This window comes from Doryrhamphus excisus, linkage group LG5 (genome assembly GCF_037039965.1).
Source record: "Doryrhamphus excisus strain RoL-2023G ecotype Guam linkage group LG5, RoL_Dexc_Guam_v1.1, whole genome shotgun sequence".
Lineage (NCBI taxonomy): Eukaryota > Metazoa > Chordata > Actinopteri > Syngnathiformes > Syngnathidae > Doryrhamphus > Doryrhamphus excisus.
Window position 1 is genome coordinate 3,161,843 of NC_136361.1, and position 22,209 is coordinate 3,184,051.

Sequence of the window (22,209 nt, forward strand, 5' to 3'; positions counted from 1 at the left end):
CATTTTACTTTTGCGGGATTATAGCTTATCCGTGCACGTAATGGTTCTGGTTTTAAAGCCCAATCAATCCCACACTCCATCCTCTGTGCGACTCACATGCACGTGAATTGACCCCCCATCATCCACACTAAAGGGGAGTAATCACACATAAATGACCATCTTTACGTGCGCGTGGAAAAAAAAAAAAAAGACTTATCTCCACGGCAGCTGAGTATAGTCCAAAAGGCGCCAAATAGCTAATGATCGCAACCTACGCCACTCGGACCACTGGATCCCTGAACCCATCGGACACTTGTTCTGATTACCTCCATTCATCCCGTGTGTGTGTGTGTGTGTGTGTGTGTGTGTGTGTGTGTGTGTGTGTGTCAGTCACAAGGCGGGTTGATAAAGCATGCAGGAGTTGACTTGCGTGTAAGGAAGGCCACACGCGCAGCCTCCCCAACCATCCCACCCAACCCCACCCTCACTCTTTTGTCTGGGTATCGAACAGCAAATCTTCTCCTACACACCGCCTTCTGTTTAACACACACCCCCACCCCCCCTCAATTGTGTTTTTACCTTTGTCATTTTCCGCGTTTGTTCCAGTTCTTTTGTAATTAGTCACTGGTATTCGTGTTTTGATACTTAAATACAATAAAAGGAGAAATAAGTAAATGCTGCATTCATGTTGTTGTTGTTGTTGGTAATTTGCCTCCGTAATTTCACTTAAATGTCAACATGAGGTGCAAAAAAATTAATTTAAAAATATTTTGTCTGATATATTGTCATAAATATTTAATCCAGCTGTCTAGCCATGACTCAAAGGGAAGTTTTGTGCTCGCAATTCCGTTTATTGACAAAAATATACAATTTGACGTAATATATACAATGCATTGTTTATGTAAATGCATCATTTTTAATAGTGCTTTTTCCATTGCGCAGGTGTACCGAACCTAATCCAAGTTATCGCTATTATTGCAGTTTATTTTCACGATTCAGATAATGTATAAATATTTGTAAAAATTCTGCGTATTTGACAGCCTTTTTCAAATACTAAAATATCAATTTTTAAATTTTTTAAAATAATTTAAAAAAATTATAGTGTCTGCAATTTTAATAACTATGAAATAAAAATATATATACATGTGTACACTGTATATATAGTTATATTTATTATGTATTTTTATTTATTTATATTTATATAAAAAATAGACAAAGTACTAATCCAAGCTGTAGCTTTTTTTCAAATTTTTATTGTATTTTTGTGTACCCCATTTTCTCTATTTAACCATAATTGCAATAATAAACAACAAGTGCAGCATTCCAATATGCAGCAGCAGCAAAATGAAGCTAATCAAACGTTACAGATGTCAATCAAAAGTGGCTATACATATTCTTAGCATTACGATCCCATTGTGTTCTGAAATGCTCGGCTTTTGGCATCGCCCCCCCGTCCCCAATCAGCGTGAATATCCCGTACTGGCGGTGAAAGTTGAGTCCATTAAGTACTCCGGTATTTCTCGCTAAGAATTCTTTGTGTGTTGCGATATTTTCTCCCTGTGACTTGTTCCTGCTGTTTACATTTCCATCAACCCGTACCGCCTTGCAAATCACTTGAAAAACATTGTGACCTGTGAAGGCAACCTGAAGTGGACGTCGCACTTCTAGGCTGATTCACAATGGCGGCTGCGTGCCGGTGAAAGTGGATTTAAAGGCCCATAACTTTACATATTTATTTATTTAATTTTTTTATGCTTTTTTGGATTTAATCATTTCCACGACTGAGGCCCGCCACATCAGCCGGGGCCTTGTTTTGTCCCGGTTTGCCGTAAAGCAGTCAAACGGAGTCCCTGGCATTAATTCGAGCCCGCTAAGCTAATAAGGTCGAAGAAGTCTCTTTGTATTGTGGCGTTAAGCTTTATTGCTTGTCGTTTTGACCAGCCACGGACAAGGTAGGCTTTGATGAGGGAATTAGTCCCCCATTCTGCGGCTGTTATTCATAGCGCGCTGGAAGTACAAGCAGGCGAGAGGGTGTCAAAAGGAGAGCTGGTCCTATTGCAAAGTGTCTCCCTTGTTGGAGCTGAAAGGGCGGTTATGAGACGATAAACCGCTTAATACACTGAGCTAATTGGATGAGAGCAAGGGAGACGGGGAATTAAGGGGCGACCCGAGAGGGGAGCGGAGTGCCGCGGCCCCCGCTATTCAGCTCTTTCACTGGGCCCGGGAAGGGGAGGGAGGTGCGGAGGGAGAAGGGGGGGGGGGGGGTCGCCGTTCATCAAAGCGCCTTTTCGAGCGCCTCTCCCAGAGAGACTGAGTGAGCGGGGACTGATCCGGCTGAGGCCGTGGAGTGATTGGGCCTATTCTCCTCTCCGACTGGGAGAAATGAGGGCCGCACAAATCCAAATCAGGGGCCAAATCAAGTCCAAGGGGAAAGGGGAGGGGTGAGGTAAAGCGCCGCATCCAGTGGGAGGGGACACCTGGACCAACCGACCAGGCGTGATGGGAGGTGTGGGAGGCCCAGAATTATCGGGAGAGACGTGAGGACAGGGGTGTCCAAAGTGCTACCGGCGGGTCTTTTGTGGTCCGTGGCAGTTTTTTATTGGCCCGCGGCACATTTTAATATCGTTTAACAATAAATAGTGAAAAAGTCAGCAGTGATTTCACCAGTCAAAATATTAAGAGAAAAAACTTGTGAATAACTTGAAATACTCTCAGTAAAAATAATGTAATTTTAGCTGCATAAAGTTCAAATATTGATAATATTTTTATGTTTAATATGAGAAATAAAACAACAAATGAAGTTGTAATTTTTGAATAATTTCATCACGGAAAAAAGTGCTTATGAGAAATTAAAATTTACAAGAAGAAAGTTTGAAAAAGTTGTACAGTTAAAAAAAAATTTGCTGTCATTTTATAAGAATAAAGTAAAAAAAAATTATAAGAATGTCATCCTGCAGTTTAAATAAAGTTATAATATTAAGAGAACCAAAACAAATTACGTTGTAATTTTTTTGGGAAAATTGGGTAATAGAAAGTTGTTTCAAAAATAAAGTAAAAAAATAGTCAGTTAAGAGAAGAAAATTTGCAACAAATTAAAATGGTAAGGATATTTTTTTAAAAACAGCATAAATAGAAAAATAGCTATAATTTTACCAGAATAAAGTCAAAATATTTAGAGAAAAAAAGTTTTATTTTTAATATAATATATTAATATATTAAAGTAGAATACATGCTTTTATTAGTCAAAAACTATGCATATTTTTTTGCCTAAATTAAGCATTTTTGAGCATCATGTAAAATACAAATACAGGTATATTGCATACAAATATACACATTCGACACTGGTCACTAGGTGTCAGTAATGTTACACTGATGAGACAATATTCATCGTTGGAAGTACTGTACAAAATAATATAAAAAAAAACACACCAATGAACTCTCCCGATATATGAATCTATATTATATCTTATTTTCTGTTATTATGTCTATTATGTTATGTAATAGGAGTGTAAAGGGGCACGATAGGGCTGTTACTTCAAGTCAAGAGGGCTCTAAAAATGTTAAATGGGTTTTGTAATGATGTAAATATTCCATTTATAAGTAAGGAATGACTTGTACTGCCATAAAAATGTCCAAATTCAATGTGATATTTGCACCAACGGTGGCTGTCGGTACTTTTACAGCCATCTTGTGAAAGGATTAGCCGCACCGAGTCATTAGCCGTAATCCACCAGCGTTAAATGAGATGCTAATTTATGGCCGGCATTCCCACAGACTGGGGGCTAAATCAAATGTACTTCATAGCAAACAAATTGCTTAAATTTGCGCTGAGTGGGGACTGGGGCATTGCTTGGCCTGCCCCGCGGGTGTTGGCACGCTATGCTATGCTATGCTACGCCCCAGCCCATTGACGCCGGTCCGTGAAATGATGCATTCTTTTTAAAAAAGCAGACTCCCACCTGCGTATTTCTCCTGGTCTTCAGTCCAAACATCCAAGTCTGACTCTCTGATGGATATTTTCACTGCAACTTGCTTTGTCACTTTCTCGCCTTTTTGCACCGCAATGGACGTTTTCGTTTTCTACCAGCGGGGCATCAACACACACACACACACACACTCCTAAGCCTTCCCTATACATTAGACTTAAATTGGTTTTCCATTCATGGCTAACAATAAGATTAAAGCAAACCCCTAAAAGGTTTTTTTTTTTTTTTTTGGGGGGGGGGGGGTACTAAGTAAGGAAAATGTTGTTTTGGTAGGATTAAATAAGATCCGCTTCCCTGGTTTTAGTCGGACATATTGAAGTTAGTAAGTGTAAATAGGTGATGTATGTACTGTAGTGTAACATGTTTCAAGTATACTACAAATATACTGCAGTATTACTGAATAAGGCTGAAAAACTTGGACCTTGTACAACAGTGGTGCTCATCGGAAATGTTTTCATGTCAAGTATTTTTTGGAAAACACTTTCCAGGGTGGGAAAAATTCCGTCTCGATGCGAAAATCCGTGACTTTTTGAAAACTTTGTCGCATCGACAACATATAACAACATAATATCGATATAACTGATATTTTGTTGTTATACTCCAAAATGACCGTACGAAGTCGTCTTCTTCGGTTTGGCGTGTCACATGGTTCTGTGTGTTTGTTTACATCGCCACACGTCGGTGAGCCTCGTGTATTACATCATTGTCACATAGTGATCCATACCCGTACTCGTAACCCATCATTCTTTACAGCAGCGACATGTCTGCTCGGCTTCTGATTCCTTCTTGTTTGGACTAAATTGAGTGATTAACAGATGTCGGACCTGTAAGACAAGTCCAGCCTGGAAAAAAAATAGGAGGCTTTTCCCCCTGAGGCGTTCAATCAAAAGAGGGACTAAATTAATCCTCAGGGTAATTTCACGCGATTTACACGGGCACCAAAGATGGGTCAAACGGAGGAGAATGCGCATTGATTGCTGTAATAGTCAGTCTCGGAGGCAAAGGGGGGGGGGATTTAGGGTGGAATTAACCATGCAATGTGTGTGTGTGAAAGCCGACTGATGAAGTGGTTTGTTACTTCATTAATGACAAAGAGGACTCACTTCCAGCGACACGGCATTACAGATGTTAAGACCAATTTAGCGCCTCTAAAGCTTTTTTTTTGTTTTTTTTTTTTTTTCAAGGAAGTTTTGTCTCCGCCCGCCCGTGCTAAGTGCTGGATCTAATTGAAAACCCCTCGCCTTTGTGCTTCCTTTCACAAGTTGGGGATTAAGCTCATGAATATATGGCCTCTATTTTGTCAACTTGCCTCAAGAGGAGCGACACGGTTGAAATATGTCTCCTGCCCCCCACCCCTTTTTTTTATGACATTCACACACACTTTATCTCCTCGTAGCACTTTTTTATTCATACTTCTAAAATATCTCACGTGTCCTGAATGCCGAAAAGAACTTGTTTTGACTTTCATTAAAAAGCGTCCTCTCAGTTCATATATAGCATGGACATAAATAATGATCTAAAAATCGAATAATTCATAAAACACAAGTAGATTTCTACACAGGATCCACATTCTTCACACACTACACCGAGTGCAAATGATCAAAACTCCTGAAATATACACAAGCTTGGAAAATGATGACTTGTTGTCGCGTCGTCCCGCTTTACACAGTATGTACAGCTTTCTTTCACACAGTCTTTAGAAAGCACGCCACTCGTGGTTGAGGGGGGGCGTGCTTGGAGAGAAGACTTAAGTCAGGTCTGTGGACCGGTTTCCTTTGGTTCTGGGTGGGTGGCAGGCAGGTGGCACGGGATACCCCCCCCCCCCTTAAATGTGCCATCACACATTTTCGGAACATTGTAAAGTGAATCTAGTACATCTTAAAGTATATTTTTTCCCTCGAAAAAAGTCTGAAATAGACATGTTGTCTTATATTCGGGATGTTACGATTTATACCGTTAATATGCCACAATGATGTGTCTTCAAATATTAATAAAGGGGGTTGTTTTATATTTGGGTCAGTACAGTTTCTACATCCAGTTCAAGACCTCTATCAAAAAAATGTAGAATTTACCAATGTTTACTACTACAATAAAAGTGCACTTTAGGGGTGTTTTTAATGTTTTGATTACTTTATTTAGCTTCATAAGAGGTGCCGAATATTAGAGACATGTCTCAAAATGACGTGGTGCACTTTAACGCCCCCCACCCACAAACAACAAACACTAAAAATCAGTTATTTTTGTAAAAGGCCGTTTTTTGATGGAGGTCTTGTATTGGCTCACAATCAAATAACCTATCACTGTGTGCTACTTTGTTGGGGGGTCAACTGGGCGTTTTTTTTGGAGGGGGGGGTGAAAGAGGCTTCTCGATGCGTTCAGCACACCTCCTTCCCCGTGGCGCCGGGGGGCAGGATATTGAGCTGGGTGATCTGGGCCGAGTGTTCCTTGGCCTTGAGGCGCAAGGCGGCGATACTGGAGGCCCGGCGGTCTGCCGCGGCTGATGAAACTGAAGGGGCGGAAGCAGGGGACGGGTCTGGGAGGACGGGGCCCGCGTGGGAGCTGTCTACAGGGGGGGCGGGTTGCCTCAGGAGCGCGGCGGCGGCGGCGGTGGAAGCACTGGTCAGAGGGCCCATACTGGAGAAGAGCCTGTATAGAGAGAGAGATGTTTTGTCGTCGTCTTTAATAATAATAATAATAATAATAATAATAATAATAATAGACCCAGCTGACATCGGCTCGCTTTCTCATAACAGAGCGTGATCCAGAAGAGGAAGAACACTTCCTGTTAATTAAGGCTTTCAGTGTCCCTCGTGGCAAATGAGGAGCTAATTGTGGCATGTGGTGTTTGCAGCGTCAGCCCTCTTCACAGCTTGTTGTGCAGGATCACACATTTAGTTAATTTATTAAGACATTTGGCGGTGATTACACGCCACACTGCGAATGGTTAGCGCCGTGTCACATGGTTCTAATCTGATAAACAGCAACGCATCCGCCATCAGCCATCAGAAGCGGAACATTTCAGCACAGAAAAAGAACAGAACATACCTGCCAAAAGTGGGCCCGATAAAAGCCGGGTGTCGAAACATAGCCGCCGTGCCAAGGAAGGTCCCCAACCCGAGCGGGGTAGCAAGCGGCGGCGCCGAACTGTTATGGTGACCTGGCGTGAGACCCGGGAAAGCGGCGGCGGCGGCCGCTGCGGCCGTCCACGCCGACTCCAAAGCGGGATGCGGGTGAGGCGGGAACGGGGCTCCTTCCAGGTAGTGGCTGAGAGGATGACCGGCCGCCAGAGGGCCCGGGAACGGGAGACCAGGCGGATGGGCTTGCACGCCTGCCTTTTCACGCTTCCTCCACTTGGCTCTACGGTTCTGGAACCACACCTAGGAGTGGACACGGAGTCGGTAAGTCAACTGTATGACTTCGGAATCAAACTACGTATTCATGCTGTTTTTTTTTTCAGGCGGCTGACTGGACAACCACACAAGGTAAGCCTACATGTACTTTCCGGCTAATTAAACCCTGATTTCTGCAGCCAGGCTTCAGTGATGCATGATCACGAAGGGGCGGGGGGGGTAATTAAAAGCTCTGTTGACTAAAGACCCCCAGAAAATTGCCTCTGAACTGCCTCCAATGACAATTAATACGCTTTAAATGAAATTCTTTAAAGCGAGGTAGAACAAGTGGGTGTATTTAACTTTCCCACGCATCCACTCCACCGCTGGCCAGTTTGCACTGCAGACGCACAAAGAAAAATGTCAACAGGAGGAAAGTGATTGAGCGACAGGGGACAAGCGCCGCCACACACATTATTCCCCCGGGGCTGTTTAGCATTACACAGCCGCTGGGGAATTTATGAGTTTTTATCACCTCCTGATGGCGCCCGCTAAGTGATTTGTTCACCTCCAGCCCCCCCCCTAAACAGACATCTGTTGTATCGTCGTCGGCCATTGACCCTCTAGTTGTGTTTGAACTGTCTCTGTGGTTATGAGACATACACGCTTTCAGTGAGGAAAGGGGGAGTACAAGCAAACACCTTTAATGGCCTCGCCCATTTGCTCCCAAGTGCAAAAGCAAGGCATCAATGCGGCGCTATTGCGATCATATAATAGGAAATCAAATAGCATCACCCCCCCCCTCGCCGCCCCCACACACACACACTTTTTGCCACTCTGATGGGAATCCAAACACCAGTAGTGTTTTATGAATTGCTTAATTGCAGCTAAAAAGCCGGATAACCGCAGTAACCGCAAATGCACCCCCTTCCATTTAACGCAATCAATCACATCATAGGAACATAATAGAAAATAAACACTTACTTGCACCCTGGCTTCGGTCAGATCCAAACGCATGGCGAGCTCTTCCCTGCGGAAAGAATTCCAAATGTTTAAATTCTCTACACCGATGCTCCCTGTCAACAATACAAGCGGTTAAAATAGCCTCCAACTATACAGAAAGACATAATTGCACATGTTCTATTTTCTCTGTCTGCATTGGGTAGAAATAGGCCTAGTGATTGTTAGGCTTTTTTTTTTTTCTTCTTCTTCTCCTTCTTCCTGCCAGTGCCTGTCAGTGTAACAACATAATGGTCGGAATAATGACATCCAAACGAGGCTGCCATGCACAAAAGCAATTGAAGCTCCCTTCAGGTGCCGTGTAAATTAGAGCCACGATTGTCAAAATGGGAATAATCCCAATACAGTTTAAAAAAATATATTTATATGTAGATATATAATTTCTATATTATATCAGTGGATGCAGGTGAATTAAACAAGAAAAGATTTGTTATGTATGTACTAAAATGTACTAAAAATAAATGTATTTTAAAATAATTATTATAGCTCACATTTTAGGCCATGTTTAATATTAGATGAAATGACTATTAATTATGACAGACTTGCAATAATTTGGTAATAATACAGCAGTAATATGAATTCTAACCTGGTGAAGACGTCAGGGTAGTGGGTCTTCTGGAAAGCCCTCTCCAGCTCCTCCAGCTGGTAACTGGTGAAGGTAGTCCTGTATCGTCTCTGCTTCCGCTTCATCATCCCTTCCTCCGAGTCGCTGCCCGCCGACAGACACACGCTGTCCTCCCCGTCCCTCACGTCCCCGTCCCCGGCGTTCAAGCTCTCCCTCTCCTCGTCTTTCGGGGACAGAGCCGTCGCGTCCCCGCAGCTCTCCTCCTCTTTCACTGCGTCCTCTTCGAACTTCAACGGGCCGAGCTCCACCAGGCCGCCCCCGCCGCCGCTTTCGGCGTCCTCCGAAGCCCCCGCGGGGCTCCGCTCGCCTTCAGGCCGGCTCAGCGACGCGTTCTCCCTGTAGGACTTGCTGCGGCTGATGCTCACCTGCGGGGCCTGGATGATCTTTAGGCTGTCGGCGGCTCCTTCCAGGAGGAGCCGCTCTCGCTCCAGCTTGTCCGCCTGCTCCTGGAGGTACTTTCCTCCAGGGCCGTAGAGGCGGCGGAGCTTCGGGGGCAGGTGCATGTCAGCCCCCAGGGATAGCGACTCTTTGGTGGGCCCTGACCAAAAATGATAGCCGACATTAATTTTAGTTTATAATTTAGTTTACATTTTTACATGCTCTCCACTAGCAGCACATATATTTATTTACACTCGTTTGAGCTAAAATGTAGAAAATGTACATGCTTTTTCACAGCATAAAAAATAATAATATTATTGTTTTTTTTTAACATGAAAATATATTTTCTTACTTTATTTCTTCTCAATTGGACACATTTTAAAATGCTGTTTTGGGGGTAAAATACGCATTTTTTCTATATTAGATTATGGATATGCTATAAAATAACTCCGAATAGCCACAATATGAAACATATTTTATATTTTTTAAAACTAAAAAACAAGGCTAACTGTTGTTAGCATGTTTATGTATCTTTTTACACACAGCAATCAACAGCTGAGTGACATTTTTTTGTGTTTTGTCAAGTTCATTTCGGGTCATTTTGCGGAAGGAGGGGGGGGGGGGTTAACTCACCCTGAGCCGCCTTGTCGAGCTCCCCTCTGCCGGGCAGCGCCGCCAAACTTTGGGCTCCAATGAGCCGCACCTTGCAGGGGCTCCGGCGGCCCAGAATGCTGTCAATGCAGTAGGAGGACAGCAGGGTGGGAGATTTACTGCCCTTCCTCTCCGTCCTTCCGTGGACGTCTTCCTCAAAGTGTCCGCTCATGTCGACGCTTCTCCTCTCTTCTATCTTCCCCCTTGTGTGTGCGTGTGAGTGCGCGTGTGCGCGCCTGTGTGTGTGTGTGTGTGCGTGGAGGCTGACGCGCCACGGAGGACAGCCTCGCCTGGCTCTGTCACACACTTCCCGGCTCCTGGCGCTCACACGTGTCGGCGGCTCCTGATTGGTCCGCAGCGTGGAGCGCGTGTGTGTGGAGGGAGACTCAGAAGAGCCGCTTTATATATTTTACATTAAGGTTAATTTCAGGGGAGGGGGACAAAACCAGACATGGACTCTTTTACCGCACACGGAGTCAACCTTTAAGGCGAAAAACGCTTTTTTCGTTTCCTTAATTACTTGGAAAACGCAAGGAATATTTTCATGCTTTTTTTTATAGCTTATGTAATCTAAATAAATTACAAAAATGTGATATTCACATTTAAAAAACGCTACTCTAATACTATAATAATACATTAACAATATCATTCATTTAATACAAAAAAACGGAGTACAATAGGGTGTTCAAAGGGCAGCACAGGGGCCATTTTTGGCTCGAAACTTATTTTTATTGGCTCTCAGCACATTCTAAAAATAAAATTAACTATTAATAAGATATACTTTATTCAATTGGTTTTGCAAAATATAATTGATTTAATTCCAAAAAAACGAAGTTACAATAGGGTGTTCAAAGGGCAGCACAGGGGCATTTTTTGGCTCGAAACTTATTTTTATTGTCTCTCAGCACTTTCTAAAAATAAAATTAACTATTAATAAGATATACTTTATTCAATTAGTTTAGCAAAATATTGATTTAATTCCAAAAAAACGAAGTTACAATAGGGTGTTCAAAGGGCAGCACAGGGACCTTTTTTGGCTCGAAACTTATTTTTATTGGCTTTCAGCACATTCTAATTAATGCAATATATATAATTATATACTTTATTTGATTGGTTCAGCAAAATATTAATTTAATACCCAAAAACGAAGTTACAATAGGGTGTTAAAAGGGCAGCACAGGGACCTTTTTTGGCTCGAAACTTATTTTTATTGGCTCTTAGCACATTTTAAAAATAAAATGAACTATTAATGAGATATATATATAAATATATACTTAGCAAAATATCATTCATTTAATACCCAAAAACGAAGTTACAATAGGGTGTTCAAAGGGCAGCACAGGGGCCTTTTTTGGCTTAAAACTTATTTTTATTGGCTCTCATTATATTCTAAAAATAAAATGAACTATTAATGAGATATATATATATATATAAATATTTGTAGCAAAATATCATTCATTTAATACCCAAAAACGAAGTTACAATAGGGTGTTCAAAGGGCAGCACAGGGGCCTTTTCTTGGCTCGAAACTCATTTTTTTTGGCTCTTAAAAATAAAATAAACTATTAATAATATATACTTTATTTAATTGGTTTAGCAGCTTTGATGCCCAAAACGCGCTCAAGTGGAAGAAGCATGAATTTATTCAATATGAATTTAATGCTAAAAACAAAAATCCTTTCAATAGAAATGAATAGAATACAATCATGTTTATTTCATGCGCTAACATTAATTTAATACTAAACACCTAACTTTTATTTAGCAGTGCAGAAAGCAGCATCAATATTTTATTAGAGGCCGGGTGCTTGCAGCTTATTTTTATTGGCCTGCTGCACAATGTAGAAATAAACTAAACAAAAACTGATAAAATTAAGCAATAAGTTGTAATGTAAGGAGGCAAAATTGAAATATGTATTGATATGCACGGAAAATATGTATAGTATTTATTGTCTCATTGAAAATATGGCTAACGTCCCTGCGTCCTTTGATTGTTTCAGTATGCGGCCTCGGTGCGGAATATGAAGTACGATGTACCCTGTGATGGCGACGGATGGTCCAGTCCTTGTTTCTAAAGTCAACTGGGGTAGGCTCCAGCTTTTTGAATTATTCAAAGCAATTGATTGCCATATTCGAACGCCATGTATCCTAGCTTTGTGCTTGTGTAGCCACATTAATATAGTAACTGCATGCTCTCTCTCGGAGATACGGGTGCGCCCGGGTGGGGTTGGCGGGGGGGTAGACTTATTATAAAGTGAGGGTGATGAGGTGCGGCAAGAAAAGCCGGGGGGATTGCACACACGGGGACTTGAACGTGGCTTCAGATGTAGAATGTAATTTTAAATGAAAGTCTATTTAACCTGCTGCGAATGGCCTGTGACCCCCATCCTCGCCTCAGAGCCCATCACTGTTAAAAGGATCATTTTCAGAATTCAATCCAAAAAACTTCAGCAAGCTGCAATTTACTCTGCCCCCGCACACCCACCCCCGCACCCTTTTTTTCCCCCCTTCTCCCACCCTCTTTGCAGCAGCAAAAGAAAGAATGTGCAGAAAATTGCACACATCCCCTTATAAGGTCATATTTCTCCATCATGTTTTGGGAGTGCGGATTTAGTTAAGTTAGATTTATTGTGATTTCTGTCACCTCTACTCGTCAAAACTCACCTGTCACCTTTTAGTGAGCAAACCCATGCAGGCTAATTGATGCTTGTTGTGTCCAATTCAAAGCATCCTCATCATGGAAACTTCCAAGCTTGTTTATTTGCGGCCGGAATCAACGATCCGAACAACAATAGGCCCATAAAGTGGTCTTGGTCGGTCGCAAGCAGGCCCGCGTTATGCAGACGGGTATTTAGAGGCGCTCTGTAATTTGTGGGCCACAATTTGATTCATTTATCCTGGCACTGTTATTAACCCTGTGGGGAAAAAAAAAATGTCAGCCGCCATTCCAAGCAGCGGGATTATCCGTGCTTTGTTTAAATGCACCAATTACACGCATACATTAGAAAGGGGAGGGAGGGGGCATGGGTGGCATTTTCACATTTCCGATTTTCCGTCGAGTTGGCGCACAGGTGAAGAGACAGCTCGCTCAGTCGGCGTCAACCTCACGCATGCGCACTAATTTACATATTTATATTTTTTTCATACAGACGTTCTATTGCATGTGCAGCCGTCACTAATATTATTGCATTTGTGTTAATTATTATTGCACATATTTTTAGTAAGTAACATTGGGGCTTGGATGTGCTGAATTTGAAGAGGCTCAGTTGTTGAAATGGCGCCATCTCCTGGTGGCGCAGTGTCATGCATGATTGTGTCAAACAAATACAATGTAATATATTTTTTAAAGTTTTATTAGTTCGTATATTTTTGGTTTGTCACTAACAATATAAAATGATCTGAAACGGGTACAAATAGGAAATAAATTTATAAAACATGAATTTAAAGATTAAAATAATTAATTAAATTTGAATTTTGTATTTAATTTGTATGTATAAATTGAATATAAAAATATTAAATATTATATTTATATTATTATTTTTTCATTGATTTATTTGATTTATTTATTTTGTTATTTATTATTATTTATTTATTATTTTAATATTATAATATACATGTTTAATTGTATTTAAAATATGCAATTTAAAACATGACATATTAACATTTTTAATTAAATAAAAATGTTGTAAAATTTGTCACTAACAATATAAAATGATCTGAAATGGGTAAAAATAGGAGATAAAGTTCTAAAGCATGAATTTAAAGATTAAAATAATAAAATTTTACAAAACTATTGAAATTTTGTATTTAATTTGTATGTATAAATTCAATCTAAAAATATTAAACATTATATTTATATTATTATCTTTTAATTGATTTATTATTTATTATATATTATTATTTATTTATTATTTTAATATTATAATATAATTGTATTTAAAATATACAATTTAAAACGTGACATATTAACATTTTTAATTAAAATAAAAATGTAACAAAATTGTAGAAATGAAGTTGAAAACATTTCAGTTCATTTCCGAGCGTTGATGATGACATCACGCCCATTTGACGTCATTGGACGCTTGCCCTCCTCCAGGGGCCAAAACAGGAAGCGGAGGCAAGGAAAGGGGAGGGGGCGGCTTGTGTTTGAGAAGGGTGTAGGAGGGAGGGAGGGGAGGCCTTTGGAGGCGCGCGTTATCCAAAGTTAATTAGCGGTTATTAACAGGCCCGCATAATGAGTGCGAGAGGGAGTCAATTTAATGACTTTGTTAGCGGCGGCTGAGAGCGACAGGCTCCGAGCGAGACAACAAAGGCGCGCAGCCATCATGTGTAATTTCCAGCCGCTAATGTGCTCTGATCAGAAACAAAGGGCTCTAATTTCCTTCAAGCGACTCGATAATTTGTGCCTTATGTAAGGAAAATAATTGATGACGTAAGGTGTCAACAGGAGTATGGCTTTCTCTTTTGGAGGGGCGAGGAAGCGGCTGTGAATAAGGGGGGGGGGGTCACGTGGAAATCCCGGCCTGTAATTATTAGCATCGGGCGTTTAAAAGCTGTCACTCCTCAATTGCTTCATTTTCTTTTTGGTTTTAACCCTTTATGCTTTCTATTTATGTACGCCTCAGCTCAAATAAATGCCCTGCCTTCAATAAATACATAAAATATGAACAGGTGGTATGAATTTTACACAATTTCTGTGCCGACCAACCTTCCGTGAGATTGAAATGCCTGTTGTAGGCTCACACCAACTCCGTCGGGCGCACAGCAAAACAAAAATAATCCGTTCAGGTTAGCTCCAATGCTAACATAATAATAATAGTCATGTCGACGAAGCCTAAAGAGTGATTTTACTGGATTTTACAGGCCTTCTGATACCAAAATAACATATAGTTGGGTAGACTAACATTAGCATTGCTAAGGGAGCCACAACAAAGAGGCTGAAGTGCCACATGCGGCTCTGGAACCGTGGATTGCTGACCCCTGCCTGAAAGACTGAAAAGGCCTTAGAAACTCGCCACATCCTGTCCTCCATCCCCGTAACTCCACATCGACGCCATACATGGCATCTGTAAAGCCGAAGTTTACGCTATCCCCATGAAATGTCTTTCAACATTTTGATTGACAACCAGATTTGGAGGGAATTTTGGAGTATCAAAAGTAGAAAAAGCGGAGTTGTAAAAGTACTCTTGCTAGTATACGGTCTCACAGGAAGTCAAAAATGCGTATTTTCCTTATTTGGGTGTTAAAAAAATACTTCATCAATGCGATGGGAGCCACAACAAAGAGGCTGAAGAACCACATGCGGCTCTGGAACCTTGGATTGGTGACCCCTGCCTAAACCTAAACCTAGGCCTTAGAAACTCGCCACATCCTGTCCTCCATCCCCGTAACTCCACATCGACGACATACGTGGCATCTGTAAAGCCGTATTTTACACTGTCCCCATGAAATGTCTTTCAACATTTTGATTGACAACCAGATTTGGAGGGAATTTTGGAGTATCAAAAGTAGAAAAAGCGGAGTTGATAAAAGTACTCTTGCTAGTATACGGTCTCACAGGAAGTCAAAAATGCGTATTTTCCTTATTTGGGTGTTAAAAAAATACTTCATCAATGCGAAGGGAGCCACAACAAAGAGGCTGAAGAACCACATGCGGCTCTGGAACCTTGGATTGGTGACCCCTGCCTAAACCTAAACCTAGGCCTTAGAAACTCGCCACATCCTGTCCTCCATCCCCGTAACTCCACATCGACGACATACGTGGCATCTGTAAAGCCGTATTTTACACTGTCCCCATGAAATGTCTTTCAACATTTTGATTGACAACCAGATTTGGAGGGAATTTTGGAGTATCAAAAGTAGAAAAAGCGGAGTTGATAAAAGTACTCTTGCTAGTATACGGTCTCACAGGAAGTCAAAAATGCGTATTTTCCTTATTTGGGTGTTAAAAAAATACTTCATCAATGCGAAGGGAGCCACGACAAAGAGGCTGAAGAACCACATGCGGCTCTGGAACCTTGGATTGCTGACCCCTGCCTGAAAGACTGAAAAGGCCTTAGAAACTCGCCACATCCTGTCCTCCATCCCTGTAACGCCATATCGACGACATACGTGGCATCTGTAAAGCCGAATTTTACGCTGTCCCCATGAAATGTCTTTCAACATTTTGATTGACAACCAGATTTGGAGGGAATTTTGGAGTATCAAAAGTAGAAAAAGCGGAGTTGATAAAAGTACTCTTGCTAGTATACGGTCTCACAGGAAGTCAAAAATGCGTATTTTCCTCATTTGGGTGTTAAAAAAATACTTCATCAATGCGAAGGGAGCCTCAACAAAGAGGCTGAAGAACCACATGCGGCTCTGGAACCTTGGATTGCTGACCCCTGCCTAAACCTAAACCTAGGCCTTAGAAACTCGCCACATCCTGTCCTCCATCCCCGTAACTCCACATCGACGACATACGTGGCATCTGTAAAGCCGTATTTTACACTGTCCCCATGAAATGTCTTTCAACATTTTGATTGACAACCAGATTTGGAGGGAATTTTGGAGTATCAAAAGTAGAAAAAGCGGAGTTGATAAAAGTACTCTTGCTAGTATACGGTCTCACAGGAAGTCAAAAATGCGTATTTTCCTCATTTGGGTGTTAAAAAAATACTTCATCAATGCGAAGGGAGCCACGACAAAGAGGCTGAAGAACCACATGCGGCTCTGGAACCTTGGATTGCTGACCCCTGCCTGAAAGACTGAAAAGGCCTTAGAAACTCGCCACATCCTGTTCTCCATCCCCGTAACTCCACATCGACGCCATACATGGCATCTGTAAAGCTGAAGTTTACGCCATCCCTATGAAATATCGTCCAAATTCTTAACGAGTCGCTTTATTTGTCTCGACTGCCTCCTAATGAGGTACGTGAGTGCCCAATGAAGATCCTTCCTGCATAATGTGGGCGTGCGGTGGCGCCGCGGAGGGGCTCGTCTGGTGTTTTTTTTTTTTTTTTTCAAAGGGAAATCAAAAGAGAAAATGCGTAATAATTACACAGACAGCTGCAGTAATGGCGCCCGCGTTTTGAATGAAAGCTTATTGTGGCTCGCTGCTGCAAAACGGAGGTGTCTTCACGCATGACCTCATCATTCCACAGATGGGATGAATTATAGGAAAAGATGCAAGCGCCATTATCTAAAGGGAGAGGGGTGGAGAGTGGCGGGCGGGCACATAAGTCGCCCGCTTCGGAATCATCATGGCGGGTCAGAAGATCATTCCAAAGAGAGAGCGAGGCTGTTTGAAGGCCGACTTGTTCTCGTTTGATTACTCCCATGATCGCATGAACGGACCCCCCCCTCTCTTTGGAGAGGTCGTCATCATCGCCGTCCATTGACCGTTTCATCATGTGGGGGGGGGGTTGTGTGTTTTCACAGCCGCGTTGCCCTTTTATTGATTGCGCGCCTTCATTTTAATTCAATTGTGCCAGTGTCAAAGAAAAAAAAAAAAACCCTTCTCGGAGTAATGAGATAATCAAAGTAATATATGCAAATGAGTTATGATGTCGGTGCCCCCCCCTCGCTCCCGTGTGAAGAAGTCCTTTTATTTAGTTAGTGGCGTTACCTTGAGCGAGTGGCACCATGCAAATGACAGTTGATTAGACTAAATTAAGAGCCTGACCTTGTCTGAGTTTTATGTAAATGTGCTTTTTTTTATCATTTCCTGTGATAAAGAATACATTTTATTGCAAATGCGGAGAAGAAAAACAAAAGAAAGGTACGTATTAATTTGTGTATATATACTTTGACCCAGGTGTGACCCCCTGCAGGGACCCAAAGTATGCTGTTAGAACTTCCTTGCTGTGAGGGAGTGCGCCTTTATGATTGACTGTGTGTGTGTGTGTGTGTGTGTGATGTGTGTGTGTGGTGTGTTCATGTACAATAACAACACATTGTTTTAGACCACTGCAGCTGAGATTTCCTCTCTGTGGGGGGGCGTGCAGGTCCTGTCGATGGGAAAGACCGCAATCCAATATAGATGGCGGGGCTGTGCTGCCTCCCGCTGGGGGATCCTCAGACTCGCAGGCCCGGGATCGAACACGCGCCTACTCCAGATTGGCTTGAGAGGCCGCGGGAGGTGCTGTGCAACACCCCCACAATGTTGAAGCTCCTATGACCTAATGACAGCACTGGAGGGGGGGGCACACACGCACCTGGAACAGAGGTAAGACTCCGAGAGGATGATGGATAGTCCTGAATTATAAAGATACACAAAAGATAAAAATGCAGAAAATTCTTTAAACTCAAACATAATCTAAAAGTAATCTAATCTGTGATTGTTGACATCCAAATATTGTCATTTCTAATTTTCCTCATTGAATTGTATATAAGTTTGTACATAAGATGATGCTGTATATAAGACGATCCATGGCAAAAATGCCTAATTAGTATTTTTATCTTTCAAAGTCAAACGCAATCGAATTTGTGACGGTGGTTGACACTAAATTTTCCCCAAAGACGTGATTAATACCACATTGTCAGGAATATAAGACGACTCTAAATATCAACAAAAATACCATTTTATTATTTTTATCTTCCAAACTCAAATTCAAACACATTTTTTACTTTAAATTGACCTAAAAAAATTTTATATCTTTTTAATATAAGTGAATTATTGCATTTACTTGAATATAAGACAACCATAACAAAAATGCCGAATGCGTAAAATAAATTAATTAAATTTTTAATGGTGGTTGACATCCAAATCTATTTTAATTGAATTCACTTTTCTCTATTGAAATTGATTAAAATACGTAAATCACTGTGTTGACCAGAATATAAGACGATCGGTGACAATATGCAGAATCCGTATTAAGACATCAAATGACAAAATGTATAAAATTATGACAATGGATCCTCCAACGTCAAACATAATACAATTTGTTGACATCCAAATACTTTTTAATTTTTCCTCATTTAAATTAAGATAATTGAATTCAAATATAAGACGGGCTTATGACAAAATATAGAGTCAGTATTTTACAACAGTTTTTGAACGTAATCCAGTTTCCAAATATTTCTAATTAACCCCCCCCCATATAAAAACAGATTAATTTTAATGATCACTGCATTGATCAGAATATAAGACGACCATAACAAAATGCAAAATTGATTTTTAACACTTTTTAAATTGTCACCCATTTAAACTGATTCATATAAGTGAACTAATGCATTGACACGAATATAAGACGCTCCTGTATATAAGACAACTTATAGCAAAAATACCAATTGAGTATTTTTCTTCAACGGAACCTCCAAAGTTGAACGCAGTGGTTGTTATTTTAACTTTACCCCATTTTGAAATCGATGAATATAAGTCGATTATGATGCCGAATATAAGACGACCGACTTTTGTCAACATTGCAGAAATGTTATGAGTACTTTTCCACAGTACTTGATTCACTACTCACTAAACTAATGCATTGACACGAATATAAGACGCTCCTGTATATAAGACAACTTATAGCAAAAATACCAATTGAGTATTTTTCTTCAACGGAACCTCCAAAGTTGAACGCAGTGGTTGTTATTTTAAATTTACCCCATTTTGAAATCGATGAATATAAGTCGATTATGATGCCAAATATAAGACGACCGACTTTTGCCAACATTGCAGAAATGTTACGAGTACTTTTCCACAGTACTTGATTCACTACTCACTAAACTAATGCATTGACACGAATATAAGACGCTCCTGTATATAAGACAACTTATAGCAAAAATACCAATTGAGTATTTTTCTACAACGGAACCTCCAAAGTTGAACGCAGTGGTTGTTATTTTAACTTTACCCCATTTTGAAATCAATGAATATAAGTCGATTATGATGCCGAATATAAGACGACCGACTTTTGCCAACATTGCAGAAATGTTATGAGTACTTTTCCACAGTACTTGATTCACTACTCACTAAACTAATGCATTGACACGAATATAAGACGCTCCTGTATATAAGACAACTTATAGCAAAAATACCAATTATTTTTCTACAACGGAACCTCCAAAGTTGAACGCAGTGGTTGTTATTTTAACTTTACCCCATTTTGAAATCAATGAATATAAGTCGATTATGATGCCGAATATAAGACGACCGACTTTTGCCAACATTGCAGAAATGTTATGAGTACTTTTCCACAGTACTTGATTCACTACTCACTAAACTAATGCATTGACACGAATATAAGACGCTCCTGTATATAAGACAACTTATAGCAAAAATACCAATTATTTTTCTACAACGGAACCTCCAAAGTTGAACGCAGTGGTTGTTATTTTAACTTTACCCCATTTTGAAATCAATGAATATAAGTCGATTATGATGCCGAATATAAGACGACCGACTTTTGTCAACATTGCAGAAATGTTATGAGTACTTTTCCACAGTACTTGATTCACTACTCACTAAACTAATGCATTGACACGAATATAAGACGCTCCTGTATATAAGACAACTTATAGCAAAAATACCAATTGAGTATTTTTCTTCAACGGAACCTCCAAAGTTGAACGCAGTGGTTGTTATTTTAAATTTACCCCATTTTGAAATCGATGAATATAAGTCGATTATGATGCCAAATATAAGACGACCGACTTTTGCCAACATTGCAGAAATGTTACGAGTACTTTTCCACAGTACTTGATTCACTACTCACTAAACTAATGCATTGACACGAATATAAGACGCTCCTGTATATAAGACAACTTATAGCAAAAATACCAATTGAGTATTTTTCTACAACGGAACCTCCAAAGTTGAACGCAGTGGTTGTTATTTTAACTTTACCCCATTTTGAAATCGATGAATATAAGTCGATTATGATGCCGAATATAAGACGACCGACTTTTGTCAACATTGCAGAAATGTTACGAGTACTTTTCCACAGTACTTGATTCACTACTCACTAAACTAATGCATTGACACGAATATAAGACGCTCCTGTATATAAGACAACTTATAGCAAAAATACCAATTGAGTATTTTTCTACAACAGAACCTCCAAAGTTGAACGCAGTGGTTGTTATTTTAACTTTACCCCATTTTGAAATCGATGAATATAAGTCGATTATGATGCCGAATATAAGACGACCGACTTTTGCCAACATTGCAGAAATGTTATGAGTACTTTTCCACAGTACTCGATTCACTACTCACTTATAAGAACCGGAGTCATAAAATAATATTTTGTATGATTGAGGAGGTCGTCATAATCTCGATGATTTCTCACATGACAACACACGTGAAGGTTTTAGTTTTTCGTCTTTCCTCCATGTTTTGGACGCTGTACTGTTTCCGATGTTTATATTTTCTCTCTTTTTGTGACGATCCCGTGTATTTTATTTGGTTATGATTGGTGTTCTATTGAAAAATGGAATATGTTGCCAGATGTTGTGGCTATGTGGGAGATTATTCCCATATTGTTGCCATGTTTTTAATGTTTTTAATGTTTTTAATGTTTTCAATGTAAAGGCGGGACAATAGAAAAAAAAAAGTACAGTTTATAAGAAGACACCTAAAATACACAACATCAATAATTGTTAAATCCTTGGATTAACTTGTAAGGATTGCTCTTAGAGTGCTTCGGTAATTGTGTTGTGTGTGTGTGTGTGTGTGTGTCCTTTTTTATTGTAAGAACTCCTCTCTCTCTTTAAGGCACATTTTTATAACCAAGCAATTCCAAAGCAATTTTCTCTGTGGGAGGAGAGTGTAATTTTCTATTCTGTGACACTGTGATGTGTAAGGAACTGGGAGCTGGCACTAAAAGGCATCTGCAGTGTGCGTCTCGGTGTGGGTGTGAGCCCTTTTAATGGCGTAGGGGGGGAGGGGGGGGGGGCATCGTTTAATGACCCCCAAATGGCGCCCTCCTTGTTAGAGCAATCGTCGTGGAAACGCGAGGCTTTGAACCACGAGTGTTTTTACCTTCGTATTAGTCCATTTGCATAACATCAGGCTACGGATAGGATTTCGGGAGAAGCTGGCGGAGTCTGGCGGCGTGACACGCACACTCCGCGTCCTCGCAAATCTAATCAGTGTTAAATGGAGCTGTCAAATTTGTGGCGCGTGAGGCAAGCAGTGGATGTCTGGTGTCAGGGCTAATTTAACATTTAGCGTGTAACCCGGCTACAATTACGATATCCAGGCTGTTTCTCCGCAGCGGAGATACTGGATGAGGCCGATACTCGCCACTTGGTGTCTGAGTTTCAT

The 22,209-nt window shown here is 40.7% G+C and overlaps 1 protein-coding gene across 1 annotated transcript; it reads right to left on the reverse strand.

Moving 5' to 3' along the window:
* Window positions 1-5,336: 5,336 nt before the first annotated feature.
* Window positions 5,337-10,193, reverse strand: arxa (aristaless related homeobox a). The gene is made up of 5 exons (XM_058060156.2): window positions 9,951-10,193; window positions 8,901-9,477; window positions 8,279-8,324; window positions 7,011-7,342; window positions 5,337-6,611 (listed from the first exon to the last, which is right to left on the reverse strand). The coding sequence occupies exons 1-5, from the start codon at window positions 10,138-10,140 to the stop codon at window positions 6,341-6,343; spliced, it is 1,416 nt and encodes a 471-aa protein (XP_057916139.2). The 5' UTR covers window positions 10,141-10,193; the 3' UTR covers window positions 5,337-6,340.
* Between the last annotated feature and the right edge of the window lie 12,016 nt (window positions 10,194-22,209).

Bases quoted from the DNA above. Each gene is read 5' to 3' on its own strand.
- arxa (XM_058060156.2), bottom strand. From the start codon at position 10,140: ATGAGCGGACACTTTGAGGAAGACGTCCACGGAAGGACGGAGAGGAAG. The intron at 9,478-9,950 runs GTGAGTTAACCC...ATTTTTGGTCAG, and splicing joins GCTCGACAAGGCGGCTCAGG to GGCCCACCAAAGAGTCGCTA. The intron at 7,343-8,278 runs GTAAGTGTTTAT...GTCCACTCCTAG, and splicing joins TGACCGAAGCCAGGGTGCAA to GTGTGGTTCCAGAACCGTAG.